At 56.5% G+C, this 26581-nt stretch overlaps 1 protein-coding gene across 7 annotated transcripts; it reads right to left on the minus strand.

Moving 5' to 3' along the window:
* Positions 1 to 7378: 7378 nt before the first annotated feature.
* TBX1 (T-box transcription factor 1) lies at positions 7379 to 25315 on the minus strand. Of its 7 annotated transcripts, none has more exons than XM_052795564.1 (9): positions 25196 to 25315; positions 19790 to 19918; positions 18151 to 18613; positions 14644 to 14745; positions 13065 to 13236; positions 12670 to 12825; positions 11193 to 11260; positions 10880 to 10980; positions 7379 to 10080 (listed from the first exon to the last, which is right to left on the minus strand). In XM_052795564.1, exons 2-9 carry the CDS (start codon positions 19821 to 19823, stop codon positions 9623 to 9625), a joined length of 1554 nt encoding a protein of 517 aa, XP_052651524.1. In that variant the 5' UTR covers positions 19824 to 19918; positions 25196 to 25315; the 3' UTR covers positions 7379 to 9622. The 7 variants fall into 7 exon arrangements, with proteins under 7 accessions (XP_052651524.1, XP_052651526.1, XP_052651522.1 ...); XM_052795566.1 differs by lacking the exon at positions 25196 to 25315 and adding an exon at positions 24785 to 24892; XM_052795562.1 differs by lacking the exon at positions 25196 to 25315 and adding an exon at positions 23579 to 23669.
* Positions 25316 to 26581: the final 1266 nt, after the last annotated feature.

Below are 26581 nucleotides of genomic sequence, written 5' to 3' on the forward strand. Positions count from 1 at the left end.
TCCATTAGTTCCAACCCCTTTCTCTTATCAGTACATAAGCCATAAACCATTGCTCTCCTAGGTGTAGATGAGCAAGGAAAGAGATTAATTGTATTTGTAGCAATGAGTGAAAAAGGAAGTAGGCTGAGGGCCTGCACTAAGACAGTTGTTAAATTTAGCCCTATACAATGCAATTGCTTTAGTAAGCCAATAAATTACTCCCTCCAGCTTGACTTGGATTGTTGCAAACATTTGAGTTTTAAAGAGCAGATTTTTATAGTTAAGTCAATACTGGCTTCTGGACTGCTTTGGTTTTTAGTACATTTAAGATGCATCTGCAAAGCCAAATTACAAATTAATAAATCTTTCCTTTAATTCAATTTGCCAAGAACAAAGATAGAACACTGACTACTGCAGGAGCCATGTTAGTGATGTAAACCAAAGGACTGGGGATTAAACAAGGATTACCAAGCGCTAAATCAATGTGTTTCCTTTTCTGGCTGTGTGTCTGTGGTGTGAAAGTATGGATCATTACATAAAACATGGCACATGACTGCCTGGATTAATACTAGACAATGTTACAGCAATGCTGAGACACAAGGTTTGATGTTTAAGCATGACCAGTGTGCTACCAAGAAAGTGATGGTGATGACTAAGTCTTCCAAGTAAACCTGGCTGTGTTTAATCCATGCCCTACTCTTCTGGGGCATGCTGGAGGCTTCTTTTATAATGTGAAGAAAACTATCAAGAATTAAGATCATACTGGGGTTTTTTGGCAGTTCATTTAAAGATCTCACAGTATGAAATGAAACACAAAAAAAAATCCATGTCTGCACTATCAGATACAGCAGATAGAAATGTAACTTTTTAAATAGACTCCAACTGAAGCATATCACTTGCCAACAACATCCAAGTAAGTGTGGACTAAGTAACTGTATTCTGGATACCAAATTCTTTGTCCCCCGACCTTACCACATACTCTCAGCCCTTTTGATCAAGACATGACCAGCAGCAAAAGTTTGGGCTGGTTAGTCACACAGTCTTTCTTGTGTACGGTTTTATTTACCACCACCCCTTATCAAACACCACAAAATAGCAGGTCTGTTTGGGCTGAGCCATTTGCTCCCCTATGCATTTTTAAAGCTATCAGCTGCATTTACTCAGCCTATTAAGAATTTTGTTCCTGAGTAGCGACACCCCCCCTCAATATATTTAGTAGTGATGCACACCCCCAAATACTTTTAATGCTCATGTCTGAGGAGGTAAATTTTATTTTAGCTATTAGTGGTTTATTCCCCTTCAATACGATCCATCACAAAAACTTTGACACGATAACATATTATTAAACCACATAGTTGGGACCACAGCAACATAATCTCTCAGTTGTGAATGTTTTGCTCATCTGATTAATGGTATGAAATATATCTGCATGTTCTATCAGCTTTACTGCGTACTGCTTTATTCTGACTTATTTCAGAGGAATTTGATTTGCAGTTTGGTATTATAAGAGGAGGGGAAAGGGGAGTGAGGGTGCAAATCAAAACGAAGAAGCAACTTGCCCCTTAAGTTAGGTGATACAAAGATTCTGGAAAGCACAAAGGACCTTCAAGGAAACCACCTCCAGCAAGGTGCCAGATTCCTTATGGGAAAAGGACAAGGATGGCAGGAAGGAAAAGTACCTAGACTAAGCATACGGTGGTAGGTCTGTCTTTTTAAACTTGTACACCAGCTCACTTCAGTTTCAGAAGTACTTGCTTTTACCTCCCCACCATGCTTTTTTAAAGGTGTTGGAACACTAGGAAATCCTATAAACTCCAACCTACACTACTACATAAGCCTATGCTCAACCAAAGGAGCATATATTTATTTCTCTACCATGAACAGTCATAGTGCCAAATGTTACGGTGCCACTGGACATAGCAGCAGGAGGGACTGAGGTCTTGAAGCAGCCACATGCACTGCAGAAGAACCATCCCAGAGCAGTTCCGCCCATCTCCTTCCAGGCGAGTGACATAGCAGTGAAAAAATATTAATTCAAACAATTGTCTATTACAATTTGAAGTTCTAATTTAAAAAAAAAAAAAGCTGTTACATTAGATTGAGATTACAGCTGGATGTTGTTTCCTCCTAGTTTTTATTCACAGTATATGTAAATTAGGGTAAAAAAATATAGAAATCCTTTGGCACTTTCTGGACAGCAATGATCTACCAATGATCTTTCCTACCAGCTGCAGGGTTGATTGATCCTGATTACGTCCAGATCAGGGAATCTAGGGAGGATATTAAAATGCTGAGCCGTTATTCTGCTCCGTAGCTCTGGCATCTCATGCATGCAAAGGTACATTTTCCAGGCACCCATGGCACTGCTTGCTATAAACACGTTCTGACATAGGTAGGAGGAAGGTTGGTGCGTTGGACCTACATAATAACTTTAAACATGGCAGAGAATGTGGACATGGCATTTGTCTTGATGGTAATTAAAAAAATTGCTGATATGAAATCTCAGTGATTCATGGGTATATTGTCTGTGTTCACAGAAAAGCATCTAGGCTGCTTTTAACATAATACTTACGGTAAGTATTGTCTTTTCAGATTTTTTTGCCTCGGATATTTTGATGGCATGCAGAGTTGGCATCACACTAAATAGAGACATTGAGTCTTTATAGTTTTATCTCTTGAGCCCATCTGGTTTGAAGTAGTTGACGACAAGCAGGAAAGGGAATAGAATGAAAGACTCACTTCATGTTTGCTGAAATAAAAGAAACGTGTAAGGCAGTGCTCAAATAAAATCAGCCTGGGAGGAGGGCCACTGCACTCCCCTCTCACCACCCCTCCTCTGCTCTTTTAAGATGATTGGAATGGGATGGCTTTGTTTGCAACCCCTCCACTCTCAGTGCTAGCTCTGACTGCCCACTGTTGGAGCTCACACCCCAGCCAAAAGGCAGCTGAAGCAAGCAGGCTGGAGCACCATGGGAGAAGGGGAATCGTCTGCCCTCCAGAATGAGAGACAATGGGAGCGCTAAGCAAGCAGAGTAAAAAAGCAAACACAAACGCAGAGCCCTTGTCCATCAGCCAAGCTAAAGCCATTAAAAAACTAATAGCGCAAACACCTCACACGAAGGTGCTTCAATACATTTTACATGTTGTTTATTCCGTTTTTAACTTCCTTTTGCAATTTACAGATACAGCCCACAGAGTTCAGTCCAAGTACCTGGGCACTCGTGCAACTACCCCTATTACAGGCAGGTACAGAACATAGCAATAGCACCAGAAGTGTCCTGCCCTGCCCACAGAAACAAGCAGTGGGTTAGTTACCAGAACTAGCTTCAGTGAGAGCGTATTTAGTTGCAGGAAAACATATCCTTTCCATCTACCAGTGACCACTAAGAGCTGTTCATACAGCAATACAAAATTCTGTAACTAGAACTCAGGCTAGAACACACGCTAAAGGGCACTTGCTTTCTCAATGAGGCACTCCGTATGTAATGTTCATCCTCTCACAGAGGTGATGAGAGGCTAGCCTTTATCAGCTACAGAATCACTCTGGGAGCATAAGATGGAAATTGCTACACAAGTTTGCATGATTTTACGCCATGTAGCAGCTAGCCTTGAAAATGCATATGCTCTCTTTCCCACATTAGGTCCTAAATGTGACTCCTCTGGCTTTTGTTCTTAATCACTTTGTTACTAGTTCAATTTTATAATTTTAAACTAAATAGAAGTGAGTGATTTATTGTAATTATTTTGTATAGGCTGCTCTTCATAAACTTTTTTTAAAAATCTGGAAAAACATTTAATTTCCCATATGGAAAGAACACATTTATCATACTTTACTCGGATGTACTTGGCTGACTATCACACATATATGCAAAACATATGTGACATATTCGAGGCTGAATTTCATAAAACAGAAATGCTATGAAATGTGATATAATAAATATATTACACAGACATATGTGGCCAATTTATAAAACTATGGTATCTTTGGTAAATTTATAATAGGTCATTTCTATTAATGGGGGGGAATGAGTGCATTTTTCTGGCATATGCAACACATACAGTACTTTACATAGACTTCCTGAAGGGAGGTGGACCTTTGAAAAGCAGACTTGTACATGTGCATATATAGTGTCCATATTTTTCAAAATTAATGTATATCTTCAAAACCAGCTCTTGCTTTTTGCATTGATCGTGTGTATATCCTGGGCAGAAAAAAAGTATGAAATACTATTCTTGGAGATTAGCAAACCTCTGATACACTAACTAGGTTCCCACAGACAATGGGTCTCTCTCGCTTTAATAGAGAGCACATTTTATAAGCACACGCTGTGCTCGTGATAATGGCCAGTAATAGAAGTCTTTAGGTATGGTCGCTTTCATCCAGTTGTGTCAAACACTCATGTAAATTAAATATCTTACTGATCAATTGAATCCGAATAATTAAATGAAGAAAAAACCTGCATATGTTTAGAAAAAAGTTACATATAAACAGACATACCAGCCTCTACACTAGTAGACTGGACTCTTCATAACACCAGCTTATAGCAACAGCTGTATTATTGCTGGCTGATGATCTTCAAATTCTAACTCGCAGATTTCTGCCCTTCCTTATTTACGCCTGTGTGCTTCAAAGATCAGATCTTCGCTTTATAAAACAAATCTATATTTTTCTCTCAGATTGCGTATTTGCAAGCTCTGGCGGAAGTTCTCTCAGGGCTCATTTTCCGCGTGTGCATGCTCTAATTCGTGCGATGCCCAGCTCTTCCCTCTGGAGGGAGCCTGCTCTTCAGGCACGGCCGGGCAGGGGGGTCCGCGTGTGCAGCATCCTCGTCCACCGGAGCCGCGGTGCAGCGATACACACATGTACCCCCCAAAAGCCCACCCCCCGAGGCAACACGGTGTCTCCTGGCTACACGGGCAGCTTAACATAAACGGCGGGTCAGACCATCGCACACACCGTCTCAACGCTCTGCCAGCAAAAATGCGTTTGTGTTCAACCCACCATGAAACTGAACAGACGGAAAGGCAACATGAACCAGAACCTGTATGTGTGCACACACACACGCTCTTCCCCCACCCTCCACCCCAGCCGTGTTCAACAGGCTCACAGCAACTTTTTGAGCTCCTTGGATTAAGGGGCTAAAACTTGCTCTGCGAGTACTGCTGCATTAGCTCTTCCAGCACTCCTCTGGGCAGCTGGGCTCAGCTTCTGCCCCCCAAACCTAACCTGTGGGTGCCTAACTTGTTTCCAACAGCTATAGGGATCCCTTTACACAGGCAGAATGTTCCACAGCACGAATGAACCTGCTTTTCTTATTCCCTTCAGACAAGATCAAGGTGCGACCGCCCCTTGGCCAGGGATCCAGGCATCACAAGCTGAAATCCACTTGCTGGAGAGAATGAGGTCTGTTTGGTGGGGGGGGACAGCGCACCAGCTGAGGTGGCCCTGAGCCATGCAGACCCACTAGCCGCGGATGCACTGGGAAGCCCCTAGCTCACGGGAGACCCACACTGTCCCCCAGTGGCCTGGTGGCTGCAAAATGCCTTTTTATGCTTACTGCAGTCCTTGGGTCATTCTCCAGACTGCCAGCCACTGTTACACAGACTGTAGCATGAAGGAAGCCAAAGTACTTGCTCCCCTGGCAAAGGCCATGCATATGCGTGCTTGAGACTGACTGAAGATGCCAGCGCCCCAGGATGCCGAGAGGCATCTACTGGGGCCCACCTTCACAGTTCCACCCAAAGCAGTTCTAGAGTCTCCCTGAACAGGAGAAAAGATTAAAAAGAACATCCATGAAGTGTGTAAACAGCGTGCACGGATGCTGCAAGCACACAGAAGTCTCATACCCATGCTCCTATCCTACATTGCATTTAGTCAGATCCATTAGCAAGGAAAAAATAAAACCACCACCAAAAAAACCATTCCTGAAAACCTGAGCTATCCCCAGTGTTTGGGGCAAGTGATCAAGCAAAGACCTCCCTTGTTTCACCTGTGGGTGCCTAATCCTATATTTATCCACTGAGGTAAGTGATGCGGTTTTCAGACCTTTGGAGCAATCAGTAAATTCAGCCTGTACCTCTGGAAAATGGAGCCACATGGCTAATTTATTCTCTAGCCCTGTTTGGAAGAGACAAAGGGTGCTTGTAACCTCTGTGCTTGGGCCTGTTTTACCAGCAGCTTTTAAATACACAGTGTTATGTGTGACTTGAGGCGACCATAAGTGGAAATATTGTCTGGAAATGCTGCAGCCTTCTTTCCGAGTATGTGCCATGGACCTTGGTGACAGCATGTACTGAGTGAAGTTTAAACATACATGTACTCAAATCATACAAAGTCACTTTTCAAATGAAAGTGCAATACATATAGATAAGGCACGACCTGTACATGACATATCTTGACTAACTGGCTGACAGGTAACATGAAATTAAACTGTTACAGATTTTCTGTGATTTTCAAAAGGCTTTTACTAGTCAATGTGCAGTGTTATGTGGGGTTTTTTGTTTGAAGTGGATTTTTTGTTGTGATACAAAAATACCCCTGCTTGCTTTCCATATCTGGAACACTCCCATCCAGTGAGACAGACATAGCTACACAAGGAGGAAACACTAGTCAAAGCCCCGAGAAAGGTTGATTTAAGGACTAAAACATGACATGAAATGGACTGCTAACATGGTTAATACTAACATATATAAGCACCTTGCATGTTGATGGCCTAAAAGCAAGGTTAGAAATACCATTTTCATAGTTAAAACTGTAGTCTTGATACAGCTGCATGCATGGTCTCTCTTTTCCACTCAGACACAAGATTTCTGTAGTGGTTCTTCTAGCACAGAGGATAGACTAGTGATCCTGAGGGCCCGCTGCCTGCAGCCATAGGTTGGAGTTCTGTAATTTTCTCTTCTTCTAACAGAGATAAATTAAAATTCCTACAGTCTGAGCAAGGACCTCAATCCACTTTCTGTAACAGTACTGTTTAGTCCTGGCATCTTGGGTCATGCAGTCCCCTCAGCTCTTGTGCAGTAAAGTACGTTTGAAAAGGTGTGTGGCCAGTCTGCACTGAGAGCCAGTGGCACTTTTTGCAGCAGTCTATGTATGTTTAAAGAAAACAGGTGCTTACCAACACAAACAGAAGTGTATGGTATCCATTTCAGCCTGGAACCCCGACCCTGCAAGTTATTGCATAATGATAGATCACTACAACCAGGCAGCTCCAGCAACCAGAGAGAGAAGGGAGGGAGCAATCACCTATGGAGATTCACTATTCGCTCAGACTAAACAACTCCAGTTTAGTATCCCTCCTTATTTAAATGACCTCATTTGGTAGGGGAGGTTTAGACTTCAGAGCAGACAAACAGACAAATATACACAAATGATCAAACAAGAAATGAAAGAAAGAAAGAAGAGGAAAAACATTTATAAATGTCACTGTCCAATGTCTTTTCAATTTAAATGAAATAAGATTATCTACAAATATCTACAAATATCTACATGTATCTACACTGTTTGCAGATATGATTCTTTGGTTGTCTTCACTTTTTTCCTACACTGCAACTATCAAGAAAAAAAAAAGCATTTGTATAATCTTTGAAGGAAATAATAAATATAAGAACTTCATTAAACGTTTGACCAAAGCTTTGGCACTAATCAGTTTACAGATAACAAATCATACTGAAAACTCTGATATAACAGCGGCAAAGCAACAGAGCACATCCGAGAGCCATTTCCCACTGACTAGTAATAAACACAAGGCTATTTTACATCAACCTTTCTGAGAACAGTAGTTATGGTTTAGGCAGATACTAGGAATCTCACAATTCACTGCAAATGTCAAATAAAATACATATTTCTTGCACAAGTCTTTTTCATGGATCCAGATATATTTTTTTATAACAGAAAAAAAAATTACATAAAATATTCATGTTAGCCTGTATCCCTTCTTAAACCCTTCCAAAAAGTTTTGGAAGCCCGAAGCCCAAAGCCCACTGCCAAAGACGGAATAAACATTGCTATTAACACTGCCACCTGCACAAGGGAAAGATTATGTTTTAAAAGGTTTGTAGGGAAAATGCACAAACATGGATGAATAGAGGGCTTCAAAAAAAAAAACCAAAACCAAAAAAACCCCTTCTTTTCATAGAGTCACGTGGAAGAATCAGAAAAGTGTTCATAATACTGTATACCAACACAGCTGAGGAGCTGTTCTATACCTTCTCTGAACACAAAGGGACTGCCGTTCGGTGAACATCTGACAAAAAACACAAGCCAGCTACTCAAAACACATCACTGGAGAAACTGTGATGAACAGGCCCATCTTTTCAACAATAAGGAAAGACTACTGAAGGAAGATATTAAAGGAAAAAAAAGAAAAAAGTACTTACCAGCTTTAAGAGGGAAGATGCAGCAAGCAGGTAGGTGCAGAATAGGTGCTTTGGGACTACTGCAGTTTGGGTCAGCCAAATATAAGGGGTGAGGCATTCTGGGAAAAAAAACCCTGAAGTTCCTCTAAAAGGCACCTCTCAACTGGAGAGCATCAAGAGCTCGGAAAAGGATGTAGGAAGGCAGTACTGTGAGGCTGTCTGGGAAGCAGCCAGTTCACAAACTATTGCTGAGAATACATAGCCTAAATTCTGCAGGTATTCCCCCCACCCCGAGGCTGGTTTTTAAACCTTAGCATCCATCGTTGTGAAAACAAGAAGCTGTACATGGCTGTGCTCTTGGCCATGGGCTCTTCTCAACAGCTCCAGAAAATGCTGTTGTGGTTAAGCCGCCCCAATGAACCCCAAAACTCACAAGCAGGTCAGGACCAGAGGAGAAGCGGACAATTTGTTCTGACAGTGAAGATTCAAAGCGTTCCCTTAAGCTAAACCCTACTTCCTCTGACAGTCTCCTCAAAGAACCACCTGAACCAACCGTGAGGGAAGCCATGCGTGCCCGAGGTAAAAGAGAGACTTACGTCGACACGTGCAGAATTACACTCCATCCCCGGGGGGCCCGCCACTGCCGGGGGCTGGTGTCCGCTGGTGCTCACTGCCAGCCCCGCAGCCCTCCCTGCTCGGCGCTAACGTTACACATCCCGCTGGGCTGGGAAACACCCGTGGCAACGCCAAAACTGGCGGCAACACCAAATCTCCATCAGACAACCCGGCGGGCGAGTGAGAAGGGGGCAAGTCACCTCACCGCGGCCGCTTCCCCGTCCTCCCGCCGCTTCCCAGCGGCCCTACGGTCTTCGGTGCCCGGCGCACTCGCGAGGCATCCGCGAGAACGGAGGCGCGGGGATAGGGAGAAGGGAGATAACCACATATGGCTTCGTTTATCAAAGTGCAGCTGCGGGTCACACCGCGATGAGAAGCGCCCGGCGCGCCCCGGCCAGCCTCCTGCACCCCCCCGCCCGCACCCCACCTCCGCCGCCGCCCGCCCTCACGGCCCGCCGACGGGTGGGGAGCGGGATGGGGGGGGCCCCGGCTTCCTGCGATTGGGCTCTCCGATTGTCGATCAGGTCAAGCTGGCCTATCAGCTCACTCGTAAGGCGGGAAGAGAGGGAAAGGCGGGAAGGGGGGAAGGACGGTAACGGTCGCGGCACGCGCGGCCGCCGCCGCCAGTCTCTCGCGCCGTCGGCGGCTCCGCGGGGCGCGCGCGGCGCCGTTATCTGGGCCCGTAGTCGTAGTTGGCGGGCGCGCCGGCCGACGAGTACATGTTGGCGGCCGCCGCCGCCGCCGCCGCGGCCGCCGCGTTCATGTGGTGGTGGTGGTGGTGGTGGTGGTGGTAGCTGTGCCCGCGGATGCCGGGGAGGGGGTAGGGGGCGGGCCGGCTCTTCGCCCCCAGGTAGTGGTCGTAGGCGGCGGCCGCCGCCGGCGGGTACTTGTAGGGGTGGTGGTGGAGGGGCTCCGAGGCGGCGGGCTCCAGGCGCAGTTCGTGGTGGGGCGGGCTGGGCCGGCCGCCGCCCGCGCCGCCCAACGGCACCAGGCCGCCGCCGCCGCCGCCGCCGCCCGGCAGCGCGGGGCTGAGGACGCGGGACATGAGCTGCTGGTGCGCGGCCTCGGCGTGCAGCGGCGTCCCGCCGGCCGCCTCCCGCTCGTACTCCCGCCGGCTCTCGGCAGCATCTGCGGGGGCACACAGCGTCAGCACCGCCGCCCCCGACGGGCCGGGCTGCAGGTAATCAATTTAAATCAATAAAAAAAAAAAGCGGCGCGAGAAGATAAAAGCGAGGCTTGCAAGCGAAGTGTGGAGCAGCATGCAGCAGGAACCGGGGCTTGTGGGGCAGGACCTTCTGACTGCGATAAATGGAGCTGAATTGACTGACAAGCTGGTACACGCCTGAAATTTTTGCAATTGTGTAACACTAAACAAATACAGACTTCCCTTTATTTTGCAGGCCCGGAGTGTGTTGGAAGAAAGGCCCTCGGTTGTCTTTGCAGTTGTTTGCTCTGCGTAATGGAAAAGGAGTCAATGGGCAGAGGTGCTGTTCGACCTGACTGCAGCTCCTGAATGGGAGCGGGTCGGCCCTGAACGCGCTGCCGAGGAGCGTTAAAAGGGCAATGGGAGGAGGAGACAGTGGCCCTCGCGGCATCCCTGCCTGAAAAGCTGAACCTGCTGCCGAAAGTCAAAAATGGGACACTAAAGGAAAAGGGCAGTGTCATTCAAAGCAGCAAAGTTGCTTAAGCACAACAGCAGCGAGAGTTTTAGACCTAGGAAGAACAAATTAGGCTACGAAAGTGGCTACTTTTGTTTAAAAAATAGGTGGTAGTGCAAAGCTTATTAGCAATGGAGCCGTGCCCGCTGCAGGTGGCTGTGCACCAGCATGGTGTGCAACTCTGGCCCCAAGCATGCATGCGCTGAGGCCGGCTGTGCAGGCCAGCAGGTCCAGGGTGACAGGCTGGCCCAGCCGGTGGGGGCTCTCACCTTTCTCTGTCCCGTTCTGGTGGGCTGGGGAAGAGACTGGATTCCGGGATCTGGCAAAAGCACTCATGAGAGGAAGGGCCCCTGGCCTGTGATTCCTGGGCCTGGAAGAAGGAGAGAAGTGATACGGAGCTGATGGTCCAACAGAATGAGCACTTGGAGCATTGCTGCTGTGAGCTGCAGCTGGCAAACAGGGCCTGACCCAGTGTCCCCCAAATTCCATGCAAGCCTTGTGCAAGTATAAGCTGGGCAGGTGCATGTGAAACTGGGGGTGAAAGTGGGGTGCAGTCAGTAGTCAATAAAGACACAGCCTTACCAGTCCTCAGGGTCACAGTCTCTGAATCCCTTGGCGAAAGGATTGCTGGCAATCTTCAGCTGCGTGATCTGTGAGGAAAAGTGGGTAAATGTCTCAAAGCAGCTTGCACGGGGCTCCCTGGTCAGACAGTGAGCGTGTCCCTGAGCGGGCTTTGGGAGTCAGCAGTGCCTAGTGTAACAGAGAGGGCCCAGGTGGCCGGTAGAGCCAGGGCGCGCTCTGCCACAGAGCACAAACGTGCTTTCCCTCTGTTAGAAAATGCAGGCTAGTACGCTATCTAATAGGAGTTCAAGGCGAAGGGAGAGGCAGCCGGAGTCGGCTGCAAAAGCTGTGTAAATGCACTTGTAAGAAAATGCCATATTATATGGGTCACCACCGGAGCAGCTAAAACAAATCACTGGATAAATCATACTTATGTATTTATTTAATTCGCCAGGGAGAAGGCAGGACATTTTCTATATTTAAGCAAATCCACGGATAAAGTATGTGATTGTGAGTTTCCGGAATGGGTTGAAAAACAAACGTTAAGCCCCTCAGTGACAGTTCCAGCCTTAGAGGTCAAACTGATAGAAAGCAGGAGAGAAAGAGCAGCTGTCCAGAGCCATCAGGCAAATGCCAGCCGGGGAGGGACTCCGGAGCCCCTTAAAGGCACAGCCTTGCTCCGGCCCCACCGCCTCTCCGTGGCGGGGTGCCGGTCCGACCGCAGCATCCCAGGGGGACCCGGGTCGATTTGCTCGGAGCCACTGCAGAGGGTGGCATCGCTGGCGGCTGCTCGGGGACAGCCCCGCGACCCAGCCCCGCCGCGGGGCTGCGGCATCAGCGCGGAGCAAGGTGGTTTGGAGCAGCGCTGAAAAGCCCCCGCTATGAAATCGTATTTGCACTCGCGGCTGGGATTCCTGCTCTTCACGTTACTCTGATGCGATTTAAAGCAGCAATTGGATTAACTGCTGCCCAGAAATCCTCATCACATTAGGGGGGCTGGGTCGTTTTGTTTCGTTTTGTTTCTTTTTTTAACATACAATTGTATTCCGGGGAGGAACAGACCGCTACGAGTTTAGAGAAGTAAAATCGCAGGTTTATCCAAACAAATTGTGAGTGACGTTTCGCAGCGGGAAGCCTGTAGTTTCCAAACTAGCCCCAGTCTCGGGTTTACATAGGTAATGAGGTCCCCCCGGGCGGGGGGAAGCGGGCGATGGGGCTGGAGCTCACGCCGCTTCCTCGGCGTGCAGCGATGCAGCTCGGCGCAGCTCCCCGGCTATCGGGTTCCTTGCGCTGCCCCGGAATGGGTTTAGCAGACGGGGAGGAGGAGGCGGGAATACCCCCAGACACCCCCGCCACCGACGGACACCCGCAGCCCGGCCTTCTGCCCGGGAGCCGGGAGAAGGGGCTGAAGCAGCGCCGGGCGCGCCCGCACCCCTGGGACCGCCGGGGCGATACCACCCCCCCTTTTTCGTTGTCTCGGGCCCCGCTGCCGCCTCACCCGGTGGTTCTGGTAGGCGGTCACGGCCGTGAAGCGCGTCTCCTCGAAGACGAAGGTTTTGAAGTTCTCCTCCGCGTATTTCTCGCTGTCTTTCCGGGGGTCCACGTAGACCACGTGAAAACGCGGCTGGTATCTGTGCATGGAGTTCAAAATGATCTGAATGATAAAACGAGCAAGGAGACAATAACTGATCCAGGCGGAGCATCGAGAGAGGAGAGCGCAGCCCCCGGTCCTGCCGGCTCCCTTGCCCGGCGGCAGCCGCGGGGCTGGGGCAGGACGGGGCCGCGGAGCCCCTGGGGAGGGGCGCGGGCAGGGGCACCCCACGGGAATCACGGCGCGGGGAGTTCCCCCCGGCACAGCCCCGTGCTCGACACCTTTTCCCGGGGGACACTTACATGCCCGTTGTCATCCAGCAAATTGTTGGTCAGTTTGAGCTTATCGAAGGAAACGATCTGCTTCATCCACTGCGCCCCTTTCGCCGGGGAGTCCGGGTGGTAATGCACCCTCCCGGGGGTGGCGGGGTCGGCTTTGCCGGCCACCAGCCAGGAGGAGCTGTGGAAGGCGTACCTGAGGGAGGGGAAGGCACCCTCAGCCGCAGCCCGGGGGACTCCCGCCACCGCCCCCCGCAGCGGCTCCCCGCGGCCCCGCAGGACCCGGCCCAGGAGGATCCCCCCCGGCCCGGCGAGGGGGAAGCGCCGGCTCCCCCCCCAGTCCCGCTTCCTACGGCAACAAGAGAAAGGAGCACTCCTCCACAGCCAGAGGCGTTGCGGGGAGAAAATAATATCTTATCAGGTCACCGATGGAACTGGCGGGAGAGAAATCTGCAGGGCGGAGAAAATGCACAGCTACCTGCACAGATTTGGCAGAGAAGCCACAAAAGCTCCCCGTTCCTCTAAAAAAACGGGTGGAAGGGAGCCCTCTATACAGTAATGTTCTGGCTTTAAGTGAAGAGTGGAAAGTTAGTTATGTGTAGATTAATAGCAAGTCCAGAGTTTCGCAGCCTTGTTTCATTCTTTCAAAGTACATATTCAACTGTAACATTTAAAACAGAGAAACCAATCTTCTATACACGTGTTTACTTTAAAAGCCAGTGTTTGCACAGGGGGAATTAGACACCATTGGACTCGAGCAGAAACATTACTTTTTAAAGATATACTCAATTGGATGTTATATATCCCACTTCCCTTGACAAGCAAACATTTCTAGGACGCCCTGAGAATTTGGATATCTGTCTAAATATTTATATATCGGACCCTGTGATTCCTACGCGGGCTGCCTGCTCGGCGTCCTGATCTGAAGCTAAATACATAATGCGCCTTTCACTGTCTTTAAATTAAAGGGGTTCCCAACCAGACCGCATCGCTGCCTTGCGAGTCACCAGTTTCCAAGGCCTTCCTACGCTGCTGCTGGAAACAAGGGCAGGGTTTTGTGGCTCGGATGGCGGGTGCCTCTCCAGAGCACAAAACCCGCTCTCTTCACCCAAGCACCCAGCCGGCTCCCCGGCAGGCATGGCACAGCCCCAGGACGCCTGCCCCAGCTGAGAGGCTACAGCACTTGAGGAGCACCGGGGGGATTTTTGTTAGGCGGAATGGGCGTTTGCTGGGTAGAGATGTGGAGCAGCGGGATGGGGAGGGCTTTTCTGGGCAGGACAAGGCGGTTCCTGCCCTGCCGCCCCACAGAAACCTGTGCATCTGCCTGCCCCACACCAGCCTGGTCCCAGCCGCTGCGGGTGTTGTGAGAAAGCCAAGGGGGGCCCTGCGGGTCTGCGCCCCACACCACTCCCGGCCCCAAATTTGTTGCAACAGTGTGAAACAGACCCCAGGGTAGCCACATCCCGCATCTCATCCTCGTCTCGCACCAATATGTGTCAGGCCCAGGGGCGCATCCCCGAGCCCCGGGAGGGGCAGGGGGCGGGCAGCGACCCGCCAGTCCCTACAGCGCCGAGCATGGCAGGGCAGGCAGGGTGTTACTTGCCGGTATCGCTTGTCATCCACGGGGACGAAATCCATGAGGAGCATGTAGTCAGCCATAGGGTCCATCCCGAATATCTTCACCTGGAAGGTGGGGAACATGCGCCTGGCACAGAGAGGAGAGAGAGGAGAGCTGAGCTGAGGGGCAGCAGGGAGCCTCGAGGAGCCAGCGCAGGTACCCGCACCCTCCCCGGCCCGGGGGTGCTCAGGGCCGGGTGAGGGAGCCCTGCAGCCTTCCCGGCCCTTTCCCTCCAGCTGCCCTGGCGTACGCCCGGTTGCAACATCAGGTCCCCTCGCAGGAACCGCCGGCTGAAACGGGAGGAAAAGGCAGATGCAGCCGGGCAGCATGAGGAGAGGGGCTGCGTGTCCCTCAGTCCCGGAGGACAAGCTGGCGCAGCGCTGGACAGTCCTGCCTCTCTGCCGGCTCCAGGGCTGCTTGTGTCGGACACACGAAATGCCCCGCTGTGGCAGGACACAGAGGCCAGAGGGGGAACAAGCACCACCACTGCCTTTGCCATGGGGAGACAGAAGTGAAAAGAATTTCCTCCTCGCGGTTTCCCCATCCTTCCAGCTGACCTGATTTGAGGTAGATGCAAGGCACTACCCCGTCTCTGGACCCACACTCAAGCCGGGGGCAGAGCCCCAGGAGGCTCGGGCAGCCTGGGGGGGCACGTCTAGAATCTCCTGTGGGCAACGCGAGGGGACCGAGTTCCCACTTCTGCAGCTTCTGCCTCCCCAAATCTGCCCAGCAGTTACAGCAGCAGTGTGGTCCCTGGGGTCAGCGGGAGACCTCCCGCAGCCCGGAGGGGCAAACGCACCCCCCCGGCGGGCAGGGACTAGAGGGCAACGGGGACCTCCCAGCGAGCGAGCTCCCGGCTCCGCTTCGTTGCCAGAGCCCGGTCAGGCTCCCGGTCCCTGTAAGTCTGCGGGGCAAAAGCAGAGCGGGAAGGAGCCCGCAGGTCGGCCCCCAGGGCTGTTCCCACTGCTCTGCTCCACGCAGGCCCCCGGGGACCCCAGTCTAAGCCGGGGGCACGGGTCCCACGCTCAGCAACGGCACGACTCCTTCGAGGGGCTGCGGGGCAAATGCGATCGGGGGTGGGTTAAGGGAAGGGGCCGGGGCGGCCCCCCCGTCCCTCCCTCCCTCCCTCTGCACACACCGGGGACAGGGCCCGGCCCGCGGCTCCCCGGCGGGACACGCCGAAGATGCCCCTTCGCGCCGGGGCTCGTTACGGCTTCGGGTTTTTTTGATGTATTTTTTTTCCCCCGAGTAGGAAACCAAGCGAGCGACAACGGGCGGCATTCCGGGAAGGGGGTTTGCAGCCGTTGAAAAACCAAACTCTCAACACCCCCTGAAAAAACAACCCGATCAAACGCGGACATCGAGAGCCCCCCCCGGGCTCATTCTCGGGGGGCACGGCCGGACCTGCTGTGCGTGTTCCCGGGGCTTTTTTGGTTGTCCGCCGAGGAAAGTCTGCCTGCCAGGGCGGTGGGGCAACGGGGCTCTGGCCCCGCAGCTCCTTGCAGTACGGGCCCGGCACTGCCGGGCAGCATCAGGATCGGGCGGCTGCGTCTCCCTCTCTGTAACGCTTTAGCAAACTCTGGAGGATGTTTCCAATCGCTCCCTCTGTTATTATTATTTTTAAAGGTGTTAAAGCCCCCATTAGCTTCAGTTCCGGTGTTTCTTGTTTTAAAACTTAGTTTTAAAACAAACAACCCGAGATGATAAGACCCACCTAGACAAACAGCAGGGCCAGCCCGGAGGCGCTGGGAGAGAACAGTGCCTTCCCCGAGCCTTTCCCTGCTGGTTTTACCCCGTTTTGTCCTCTTTTTAGCTGCATGTCTGGAGATTTGTCGGTGTCATAAAGTAAACGAAGAGGGGGGAAAAAAGCCTCTGATTCAAATCGAGTTGGTTCATTTCCGAGCCCTTTTGGAGTGGGGTATTTGCAATCCTTTCGCTGTCCCGGGAGAGCGAAGAACGCCAGATCGAAGAGCTCCTGTTCGCAGAGAGCCTCCGCCTGGAGCCTGAACGACCTTTTCCGCTAAGGAAAGCAGCGCCGAGCCCGGCGCCGGGCTCAGGGGCCGCGGCCGGAGACAGGCACCGTCTGCGGGAAATCACGCCGGGGGTCCCGCAGCGCAGCGCCGGCCCCTCCGCCGGCTGCTTTTCCACCGAGCACCGCGGTGATTTTTTTTATTTTAGCAAACTGCTAATTAAAAAAAAAAAGCAACCGTGTACATATAAAATATTTCAATTTTTGCACCTTCGGGACCCTCAGAACCGCTGGAGGGAGAGCGGGAGCGCACGGCCGCGGTCACCGCTGGTGCTGGGCCCTTTCGGAGCGGACCCCGACGAGCCGCGCTGCGCCCTTCTCCCCCGGCGACGGGGGCTGCGGCAGTGCCCGGGGCTCCAGCTGCCGCCGCTGCAGCCACCCCCGGCGCTAACTGCGAGCAAGCACTGGAGGATTTGTTAATTTGTTTGCTTTTCTTTTCTCCCCCACCGCCGGATCGCTTTAAATCAAGGGAAGAGACCAGAGCCCGAGCAACGCGCTCCCCCCCCACCCCGCCGAAGGCAGCGTTTGCCCAGAGCCTGCGCGGGGAAAGCTCCGCAGCTCTACCCGAGCCGCCACGGCGCTTCCCGGCGATCGCAATTAAATGCAGTAATTAACAACCGTAACTGGGGCTCCTCTTCCCCCCATATGTTTTGCTCGTTTCTAACGCGGTCGCATCAGCCGTTTCCTTTGTTCCCTGGCCGGGAGCCGGGTCCCGGCCCGCCGAGCCCAACCGAGCCGCCGGCGGAACCGCGCCTCGGCTGCCGGAGCAGGGCCGAGGAGAGCCAGGCTGAGCCGGGCTCCTCACTCGATAGTCGGGAAATGCAACAGTCCTGGAGGACGTTTCAAGGTGCAGAATTGGGGTCTGTTTGCGTCCCCGCCGGAAGGAAAAGATCTGCCCGTGCTAAAAATTTATTTAGTTACAGGTATTGCACGGGTTGGTTTGTTAGTTTTTTCTCTCCCCCCCCCCCCCCCCGTGCCGTTGCTGTCCACCCCGGGAGCACAGTGTCCTCCGCAGACAGGGATCTGAGTCCCGTGCGGGGTAACCGAAAGCCGAAGGCGCCCGGCGGAGCACAGCGCCCTTTCCAGCGGGAGTGCAACCCGGCGGCGGAGCGCACGGCGCGGCTCCGCCGGGCCGGGCCGAGCCGCCCTGCCCGCCGTCCCCCGCACGCCTTCGCCTGCAGCCCGCAGGAGCCGCGCGTTCTTCCCCGCAGCACCCGAGGCCTTCGGGCCGCAAGAACTCGCAGACTTCGCCCCGGGAGAGGCGCTAGGATCGAATGACGGCAACCGCCGGGCCGGACCGCCCCGCAGCTCGCCCCTGGCCAGCCTCGATTCTCCCCCACACCGCGACTTCAACCGCCTCCGGCGGGGCCCGCGGCCGGAGTCTCCCGCCCCGGCTAGTCTGGGTGCCCGCGGCCGGGGGGAGCGGCTGGAGAGCCGGGGCCGCTCGGGCGCTCCGCACTGACCTGCCGGCCTTGGTGACGATCATCTCGGTGCCCAGCTGGTTGAACTCGTCCCACAGCGCCTTCATCTCCAGCTGGACGCTCACGTTGGCTACCTTCGGGTTCTTCTTAACCGGCGCCTTGACCGCGGCGGCCGCCCCCGCGGAGCAGCCCGAGACGGCGGCCGGCCCCGCGGCGGCTCCCCCGGCGCCCTCGGGAGGCTCGGGGCCTGGGGGCGGCGGGTTGGCCCCGGTCGCCGTCGCCGCCCCGCCGAAGGGGTAGCCGTGCTGGGGCTGGGGCGGCGGGTGCGGGTGCTGCTGAGCCGTGCAGGGCTCGTAGTGCGGCGGCTCATGCTGTCCGTACGGGTCCCCCGGGGAGGGGGAGAGGTGGTACCCCCCGGAGGCGTTCAGGCTGCTCAGGCTGTTGGCCGTGAAAGCTGCAACATCGCAAAAATGGGACAGCTGGGTGAGCCAGGGGCTGGAGATAGCTGAAATCATTCCAAAAACAGGCCGTCAGGGCTCCGCTCCGGCTCCCGCTTTCCCCCCCCCCGAGCTCCGCGCCGCTCCGCGCGGCCCCCGCCTCCGCGCCGCGCCGGCTCCGCGGGGTGCCCTCCGCCTCCTCTCCTGCCCCGCGCCCAGCCCAGCGGGGCGCCTCCCCCTTTCCGCTTTGCTTGGCCCCAGCCCCGCTCCCCCCGGGGCAGGCGGGGAGCTCGCTGCTCCCGCTGCCTGCCTGCCTCGGCTCTTCTTTTTTTTTAACTTTTTTTTCTTCTTCTTTTTTTTTTTTTTTTCCTTTGCAAACCCGAGAGATCTGCCAAGAGCCGCGGCGGTGCAGAGCCCGTGCTATCTCTGCAGAAGGCCTCCCTCGCCGCACACGATTTGGGACAAAGCAAACTACCCCCCACCCCCCCGAAAAAAAAAAAAAAGAGGAGGAGGGGGGGAACTCAAAGAAAGAAACCGGTTCTTATTTCCGTGTAGCTATGGTGCTGCAGGTAATGTCCCTCGCTCTGGGGCCGTGGGGCCGTAGCTGACAGGGGAAGGCGGATCTGGTTTGGCAATCCCCCTTCTTTCCATCCCCGGGCGAAAGAGGGGTAACAGACGGGGACCAGAGCAAAGCTCCGGGTCCGCGCTGAGGAGCGCCGGGACGGCCCCGGCAGCGCAGCCCTCGGCCGCCGGCCCGAGCGGGCCCTGTGGCGCATGACAGGCCGCCCCGGGGAACGGACGGCTCCTTCGGATCCCCTCCGATGCTGAAAGGCTCCTCGAGGTCCTGGGGGTCTCTTGAGTTATTTCCGCCGCGGCCCCCGGGCCGGACAGGGGCTGCAGAGCCAGCGGGAGCCGAGCCCCGGCCCGCCGCTGCCCTGGGCACGGCCGGTGCTGTCGGAGGATGCTCCAGCACCTCCGAGGAGACGCGGGTCCAAGCGGCGGAGCCGTCGGAAGCCGCCACCGGGGCACGGGCAGAGCCTTATTCTCCCAGGGAGGGCTGCGGGGGCCCGGGCCTGCCGGGGGGGCACGGCAAAGCCCCCTCCGACTGGCGCCGCGGACAGGCCGCGCTCCGTGCGCTCCCCCCGGCCCTGCCGCCGGGCCGGGACGCGTGAAAACCCTCCGAGACGCCGTGGCCTGGGGGGGTCCCATCCCCGCAGCCCTGCGGGGCCGAGCGCGGCGCTCACCTTCCATGTCCCTGGTGACGGTGCTGAAGTGCATCTTCTGCGGGCGGCAGCCGGGGCGGGCGGGCGCGCTGCGGCTGCCGCGGCGCTCCTCCAGCGCTCCCTTCCCTGCTTGCTCGGCGGCGGCGGCGACTGAAATCAGAGAGGCGATACTGAAAGCATTTGCCTTGGGAGACAGAGGGCTGTTTTCGTCCATAGGGGAGACACCAATGCAGGAGCAGCAGCCGCGGCAGCCTCCCACCACGAGCCCCCCCTCCCACCCCCTCACTCCCCTCCTTTCTACCGCACCATCCAGGGAGGTGCGAGCGAGACCCCCCTCCTTCCAGACGGGGGGGGGGGGAGGGAAGCTTAAAAAAAAAAAACGAACCACAACAGAAAACAACCCAAACCCTCTGTTCCCCCCCCCGGGAAGGGCGTTGGGGAGCAAGAAACTTCCCCGGGGCCCTTTGCAGCCAGCGCCGAGCGCCGCAACGGGCCGGATCGAGCCCTGTCAGCGGGAGGGGGCCGGGGGGGCCGGGGGAATAAATAACCCCACGAATTTCTTCCCCGGGGTCTCAGTTTCTGTCCCCCCAACTTCGTTCCCTGCGATTTATTAATTTATTTTCTCTCTTCCCTTCCCCCCAACCACCACCTCCTGCTTCTGCCCCCCCCGTCCCCTCCTTTTCTCCTGCACGTAGGGAAAGTGGCTCCCTTATAGGCGCTTTCCCCCATTCAGTGGCTGGGAGGCGTCACATGGAAGCCGGGGGTGTTTGCCTGCAGAAGCGGCGGCGGCGGCGGCGGCGAAAGCGAAGTGAAACTCCTGCCGAGACGGTGTCAAAGGGCTGGGGAGGCCCTTCCCCGCCTCCCGGGCACGGCGAGCGGCCGGCGGGGAGGGATGGGATGTGCTGCGGGGCGGGCGGAGGGGCCGGCGGTGTCAATCACGGCGCCGGGAGCCGGCCGACGGGAAGGGAAGAGCCGAGCCCAGCCGAGCCGAGCCCGGCGTCACGCTGCGGATGTCCGGCACCGAGAAGGGGGGATTGCTCCCTTCCTCCAGCCCGCATCCACCGCGGGGCTGCGGGCTGCCCCGGCCCGACCGCGGGGAGTCGGCGCCCGCGGGGATTCGCAGCCCGAGCCGCCGCAACGGGCGGGGGCCGGGCACGTCGGGGTGCGCTGCGGGCGCGGGTACCGCCGAGAGCCTCGCCGGTGCGGGGTGGACACCCCCCCCAGCCCCGGGCCACCAAACCCCCAAAGCACCCGCCGGCGTTCGAGCATTTCCTTCGCCGAAAATAAAGCGGAGAAAACGGAAAGCAACCGGCGGGGCGGCAGGCGAGCCCTTGCCCGGCCCGGCGTGAGAGCCCGCTCCGTCGGCAGCACCTGCACGGCCCGCCGCCGGGGAGGGCCGCCCCCGTTCCCCTCCCTGCCCCGGCGAGGGTGAGGCGCTACTCACCGCCCGGCACCGGCCCCTCGGAGCGCCGCGGCGTTCCCCGGGCCCTTCCTCCGCATCGGCGCGGGGCGAGGCGGCGCGCCCGCCCCGCCGGGCCCGGCCCGGCCCCGGTACCAGTCCCGGGACCAGCCCCGGTGCCGGTCCCTCCGGGCGGGTGGCTGCACCGAAGTCCCGGGGGAAATGCCCCAACGGGGCGGGCGGAGCCGTGGGGCGCGCCGGTGGCTACTGGCGCGATGGGGGTTGCATAACCCGAGCGATGCGCGGAGAGCCGGAGTGAGCAAGCGGGTTATATATAGCTGCCCTGTCTGTAGCCTGCGGGGCTTGATTCTTCTGTTGAAATATTATCTTTGGATGTGGTAAAAATATTTGCAGAGAAAAATCTAGACTACTCTTACATATTTGAGCATATGTTCCTGCAGCTAACGGCATAAGGGCAGAGCGTGACACGATCAGTGTTCTGTTTCTTCGCTGCTGCTGGCAGCGCGGTTCCCGGCCAGGGCAGTTTCTATCCCGAGCTCAGGGACACGCCACGGAGAAGAGTGTCCCAGTGCTGACCCACGCTGCTTACCTGGCGGCAATACAAGGAGGAGGGGAAGGGATTTCGTTAGGGCACCTCGGGGCAATACCGGAGGAAAGCGAGGAGCCGCGGGTGCGAGCTGCAAGCCGCCTCCGGGAGATAAAGGGCTGATGCGAGCGGGACACGGGGCGCCAGCCTCTTCCCCGAGGTGTGCCCGGCGCTGGGCAGCCTCTGCCCCAGGAGGAAGGAAAATATTCCCCCCTCCGCCCCCCCACCCGGAAAGTAAGAAAAGCCCCGAATCCAGCGCCCCAGCAGAGTCGGGGAGCTGGGGGCTGCTGCCCGTGCCTTGCTTGCCCGCACCGTTTCCTAGTTTTATGCCTTTCTCCTTCCCTGCTCCTTAGGTAAAGCCCCAGCTGGAAGCGGTGCCACGTCGGGGACAGCCCGGGCGCGGACGGACACCCCGGCCTGTCCACCCGCCCGGCGGTGTCGGAGCTGAGCGGTGCCTGCCGGGGATACGGGACCCGCCGGGGATCGTTGCCAGCCGGCCCCCGGGCGGCAGCGGAGCGGGTCCCCGCTGAGCCGCGGGGCTGCAGCCCCGAAACCCCAAATCCCTGAAAGGAAACCCCGCCGCCCCGCTCCCGCACCCCGTGCCCGGCCTCGCAGGCCGCGCGGGATTAGCACACGCGTGAGCGGCGCCGGGCGGAGCTGAGATGACGGGAGGGCGAAACCAGCCCCAGCTCCCCCGCGACGGGAACCCCGCAGCGGCAGAGCACACCCGAGTGAGCGGGTAGCACGGCGCTGTGCTGCAAACGGGGTTGTCCCCTCTCCTGCACCCCCAAAAGGGCCTAAACCCAGAGGCCGCGTTTGCCAGGCGTCTCGCTCAGCCCCGCGGGCGCTTGTCCCGTTCGCCGGCCGCTCCGCATCTCCGGAGCCCTGCAAGGCGCATCCAGCCTCGACGAGGGGTTGCTGACCCCGCCGTTAGCGATACTGGTCTGCCCCCGGCTCTGCGGTCGTCCCTGGGCCGGCGGGGGGGGAAATGGATGGAGCCCGGAGGCTGTCGGAAGGGCACTAGGGAGAGGGCGAGGGGGGCTTCTCCGCTCGGCTCACACCTCGCCCGAGCAGGTGGAAAGGAAGGTCGGGGTTGTCCCTCCGCCTCTCCGCCGGGAATGGCTCCACGCTGCGGAAACGCCGAGAGCTCGACGGGGAAGAAGGGCAGACACCCCCCCCCCCCCGCCCTCCGAGGACACACATCTGCTTCGCCCCGAAACGCTCCGGCCCCGGCGGTGCAAAAGCCCGTGGCGGCACCGAGGAAATCAATGCGTTGCAAAGAGTTCCCCGTCCCCCCACCCCCCGACGGCAGCCCCCAGCCGCGGCACAGCCCCCGGAGCCCGAGCATCGCCGCCTCCCAGCCGCTCCACCACCCTCCCCGGCCCCGGCGAGGCTTCTCCCCGCAGCAGGTATCCGCTGCCGCCCCCTCCCCCGTTTGGGCCCCGCACCCCGCAATCCCCCAGACCTTTCAGGCGAGGTGGGGGCGGACACCGAGGGCTGCTGCCTTCGTCCTCCCTCGCAGGGGTCTCCCCGTCGGCGCCGTTCCCCACGGGCCGGGCCAGGTGCACCCGGGCACGGACACCCCCGCTCCGTTCCAGCGCCGGGGCCGTGCTCACACCGAGCCGCGTCCCTTGTGCTGCGGAGGTGTCCGGGTCCCCCAGACCGGGTTCCCCCGCGCACCCTGAGCCCGGCCTGTGCTGCAGATGCGCCACGGCCCCGACGGGCTCTCCCCGCGCCCCCGGGGCCCAGCTGGGACACAGCCCCAGCGCCCGCCGCCTTCCCTCCGTCCGCTCTTCGCACTCACCCCTCCGCCCGCATCTCTCCTCTCGTCCCTCCCGCGATCCCTCCTTTCTGCCCGTTCCCCCGGCCCTTGCCCGGCCCCGCCGTCCCTCCCGCCCCCCAACCCCTGCGCCCCGATGGGCCCCCGGCGAGCCCGGGCTGCGGAGGGGGGGTGGGTGCAGAGTCTGGAGGGGAGCTGGGGGCGGCCCGGCTCGGGCTTGGCACAGCAGCCCCGGCTCCCCGCTGAGCCGTGGGGCAGCAAGCGACTAGCGGGGGGAGAGCGGCAGCGAGCCGGGGCTGGGACCACGCAGGGCCGGGGGAGGCGGCAGCGCACTCCGCGCACACGTCCGCACACGCTTATTTCTCCGCACAGTTGCCGGATGAACAGCCCTGCGGCGGGGTGCCCCGGGCAGGTTCCCGCGGCCGGGCCCGGGGAGGGTGAACCCCACGGCCCCCGCTCTTCCCCGCCCGCCTCGGCAGCACCGCCCGTGAGCTGCGAGCGATGGAAAAGAACAGTACGGGAAAGGCTAACGCTGCCGGTAGCGATGCTGCTGGCGAAACAATAATAATTCGTAGAGGTTCAGCTAACGGGAGCCGCGGACATTTACAGATTCGTTGTAGGAGGGGAGATAAAGAGGAAACCGGGGACATCTCGGCAGGTGAAAAAAGCCTGCGGTTCCCGCGGGTCCCCGGAAAAACGGGGATTTTCTGGCGTTTGATTTGAGACCGTTATCGATGAAGACTGTTATTATCATTACTGTCATCCTAGTTATTATTCCGACTACGGCGACTATTAGTATTATTTTGCAACTTACGTTTCAACTATAGGAACCGAAATTAACGAATGTATCTAACAAATTAAAAAATCAAATGTGTTAACCAGGTCTCACCGAGACAGACAGACAGAAAGACAGAAAGTAGGACAAGACACACAGAAAGAAAGAAGAATGAAAGAAAGAAAAAAGAAACAGACAGAAAAATAAAGAAAGGAAGAAAGAAGGAAAAGAGAAGAAAGATTAGAAAAAATAGAAAGAAAAAGAAAGAAAAGGATGGAAAGAAAGAAAAAGAAAGAAAGAAAGAAGACAAAGACAGAAAGAGAAAGCAAAAAGAAAAAGAGAGCCAGAAAAAGACATCGGAAAGACGGCCAGACCGATAACGACAGAAGAACGAAACGCAAGGCAAGGCGAGCCGCGCTCTGCCGCAGCCCCTTTGCCCACCCGCTTTCCCGCACCTGGAGCGGTTTGGGCTGGGAGTGCTGGCACCACGGCTCGGTGCCAGTCGCCGTGCCGGCGCGGGGCCCCGCGGGGTTCCCCGGCGCTCGTCGGGGCTCACTCCCCCGCTGCAGCTCGCTGGTTTCCCCGGGGCGCCCCGACCCTGCTCGCTACCGTTGCGCGGCCTCCAGAGCCCCCGCGGCCGCCCCGAGCCGCTCCCCTCCGGCCGCCGGGACGCCCGAGCAGCGGCAGCGGGCGGCACTGCCCCGGCCCGGCCCGGCAGCCCGCTCCTGCCCGGCCCCGCCGCTGTTGCTGAGCCGGGATTTGAACCGCCCCGTCCCGTCCCGTCCCGTCCCGCGGCAGCGCGGCAGGTGCGCGGCCCCACGGAGCGCGGCTCGTCCCCCTGCAGCGACGGCGACGGGACCGGGCACCTGGGGCCGCGCCGGGAGCAGCTCCTGCCCGGGCCGCCGCTGACAGTGTCCGCGGCTCCGCACGGCAGCCGCGCTGTGCTCCACCGGTGGGCGCGTTTGGGACTCGGGGCTGGGGAAGGAGGCAATGAAAGGAGAGGGAAGAGAGGAGAGGAGAGGAGAGGAGAGGAGAGGAGAGGAGAGGAGAGGAGAGGAGAGGAGAGGAGAGGAGAGGAGAGGAGAGGAGAGGAGAGGAGAGAAGAGAAGAGAAGAGAAGAGAAGAGAAGAGAAGAGAAGAGGAGAGAAGAGAAGAGAAGAGAAAGGAAGACAGAGGAAAGGAAAGAATTAAAGAAACAAAGAGAAAGAGAGAAAGAGAGAGGGAGGAAAAAAACAAGAGAGAGAAAGAAAGAAAGAAAGCATGAACGAATGAAAGAAAAAGAAGAGAGATAAACACCCTGAGGAAAAAGCATCCAATAATAAATAATTATTGTTATAACCAGCACAATGCTCATCAACAACAGTTGTTTTCTTGCTAGTAGGCAGTGACACGCCTGGGAAAGCTAGGGCTTGTGGGGCTCCGTGGGCTGCCTGACCCTGCAGATGGGCACGGTGGGGAGCCTGTGGCTGTACGTGGGGCACCGTAGGGCTCAGGGGAGCGGGGCTGGGCTGCCGCACCTCCCACACTTCCCGGACCCCCACTGGCTCCTACTTGCCAGCCTTGGCTCTGCGTTATTTGCCATGGGGATTTCAGGCTGGTTTTATGGGGTCACTTGCCTGCAGATCCCAATGTAGAGATCACGCACAGGGAAATTCTCAGAAATAAAACTGTCAGCCACTCTCCCCCAGCACACAGCCGGCGGGGTTTCTCCCTTTCCCCCTCTTTTTCTCTTTTTTTCCTTTTCCTTTTTTTCTTTTTTTTCTTTCCCCTTGACAACTGCTCATGCTTCTCCAGTGAGATATCAATGCTTTCTTGCAGTGCAGCTGCCCTGTGTGGCCCACAGTTTGGGGCTGTGAAGTTTTTGGGACCCCTGCCCAGCCCTGGAGTGCAGAACTCCCTTGAGAGCTCTGAGGTGGCCTGGGCAAGGCAACCTGGCAGTTGGGGTCATTGCCTGGTGGTCCCCCAGGAGCCCACCCCAGCTCGTCTGCTTTCGAGTGCAACAGGAGCTGCCCTAAAACCAGTCACTCTCTGTCACTCCTATCCTCATTAATGTTCATTAATGTTCATTAATGCTGTCAAAAATCTCTGTACGGGGGTGCTGCTCTGCTGCCTGGGGCTTACACACATATCTGCCGCTTAATATGTGCGAGTGAATTTGTCCCTGTCCCCTTTGGTCTGGCCCTTTCCTTCCTTGCTCGCACCCCGGCTCTGGCGAGAAGGGGGAAGCTCTTGCCCGGCTGCCTGCAATCCCT

This window comes from Harpia harpyja, chromosome 9 (assembly GCF_026419915.1).
Source record: "Harpia harpyja isolate bHarHar1 chromosome 9, bHarHar1 primary haplotype, whole genome shotgun sequence".
Classification (NCBI taxonomy): Eukaryota; Metazoa; Chordata; class Aves; order Accipitriformes; family Accipitridae; genus Harpia; species Harpia harpyja.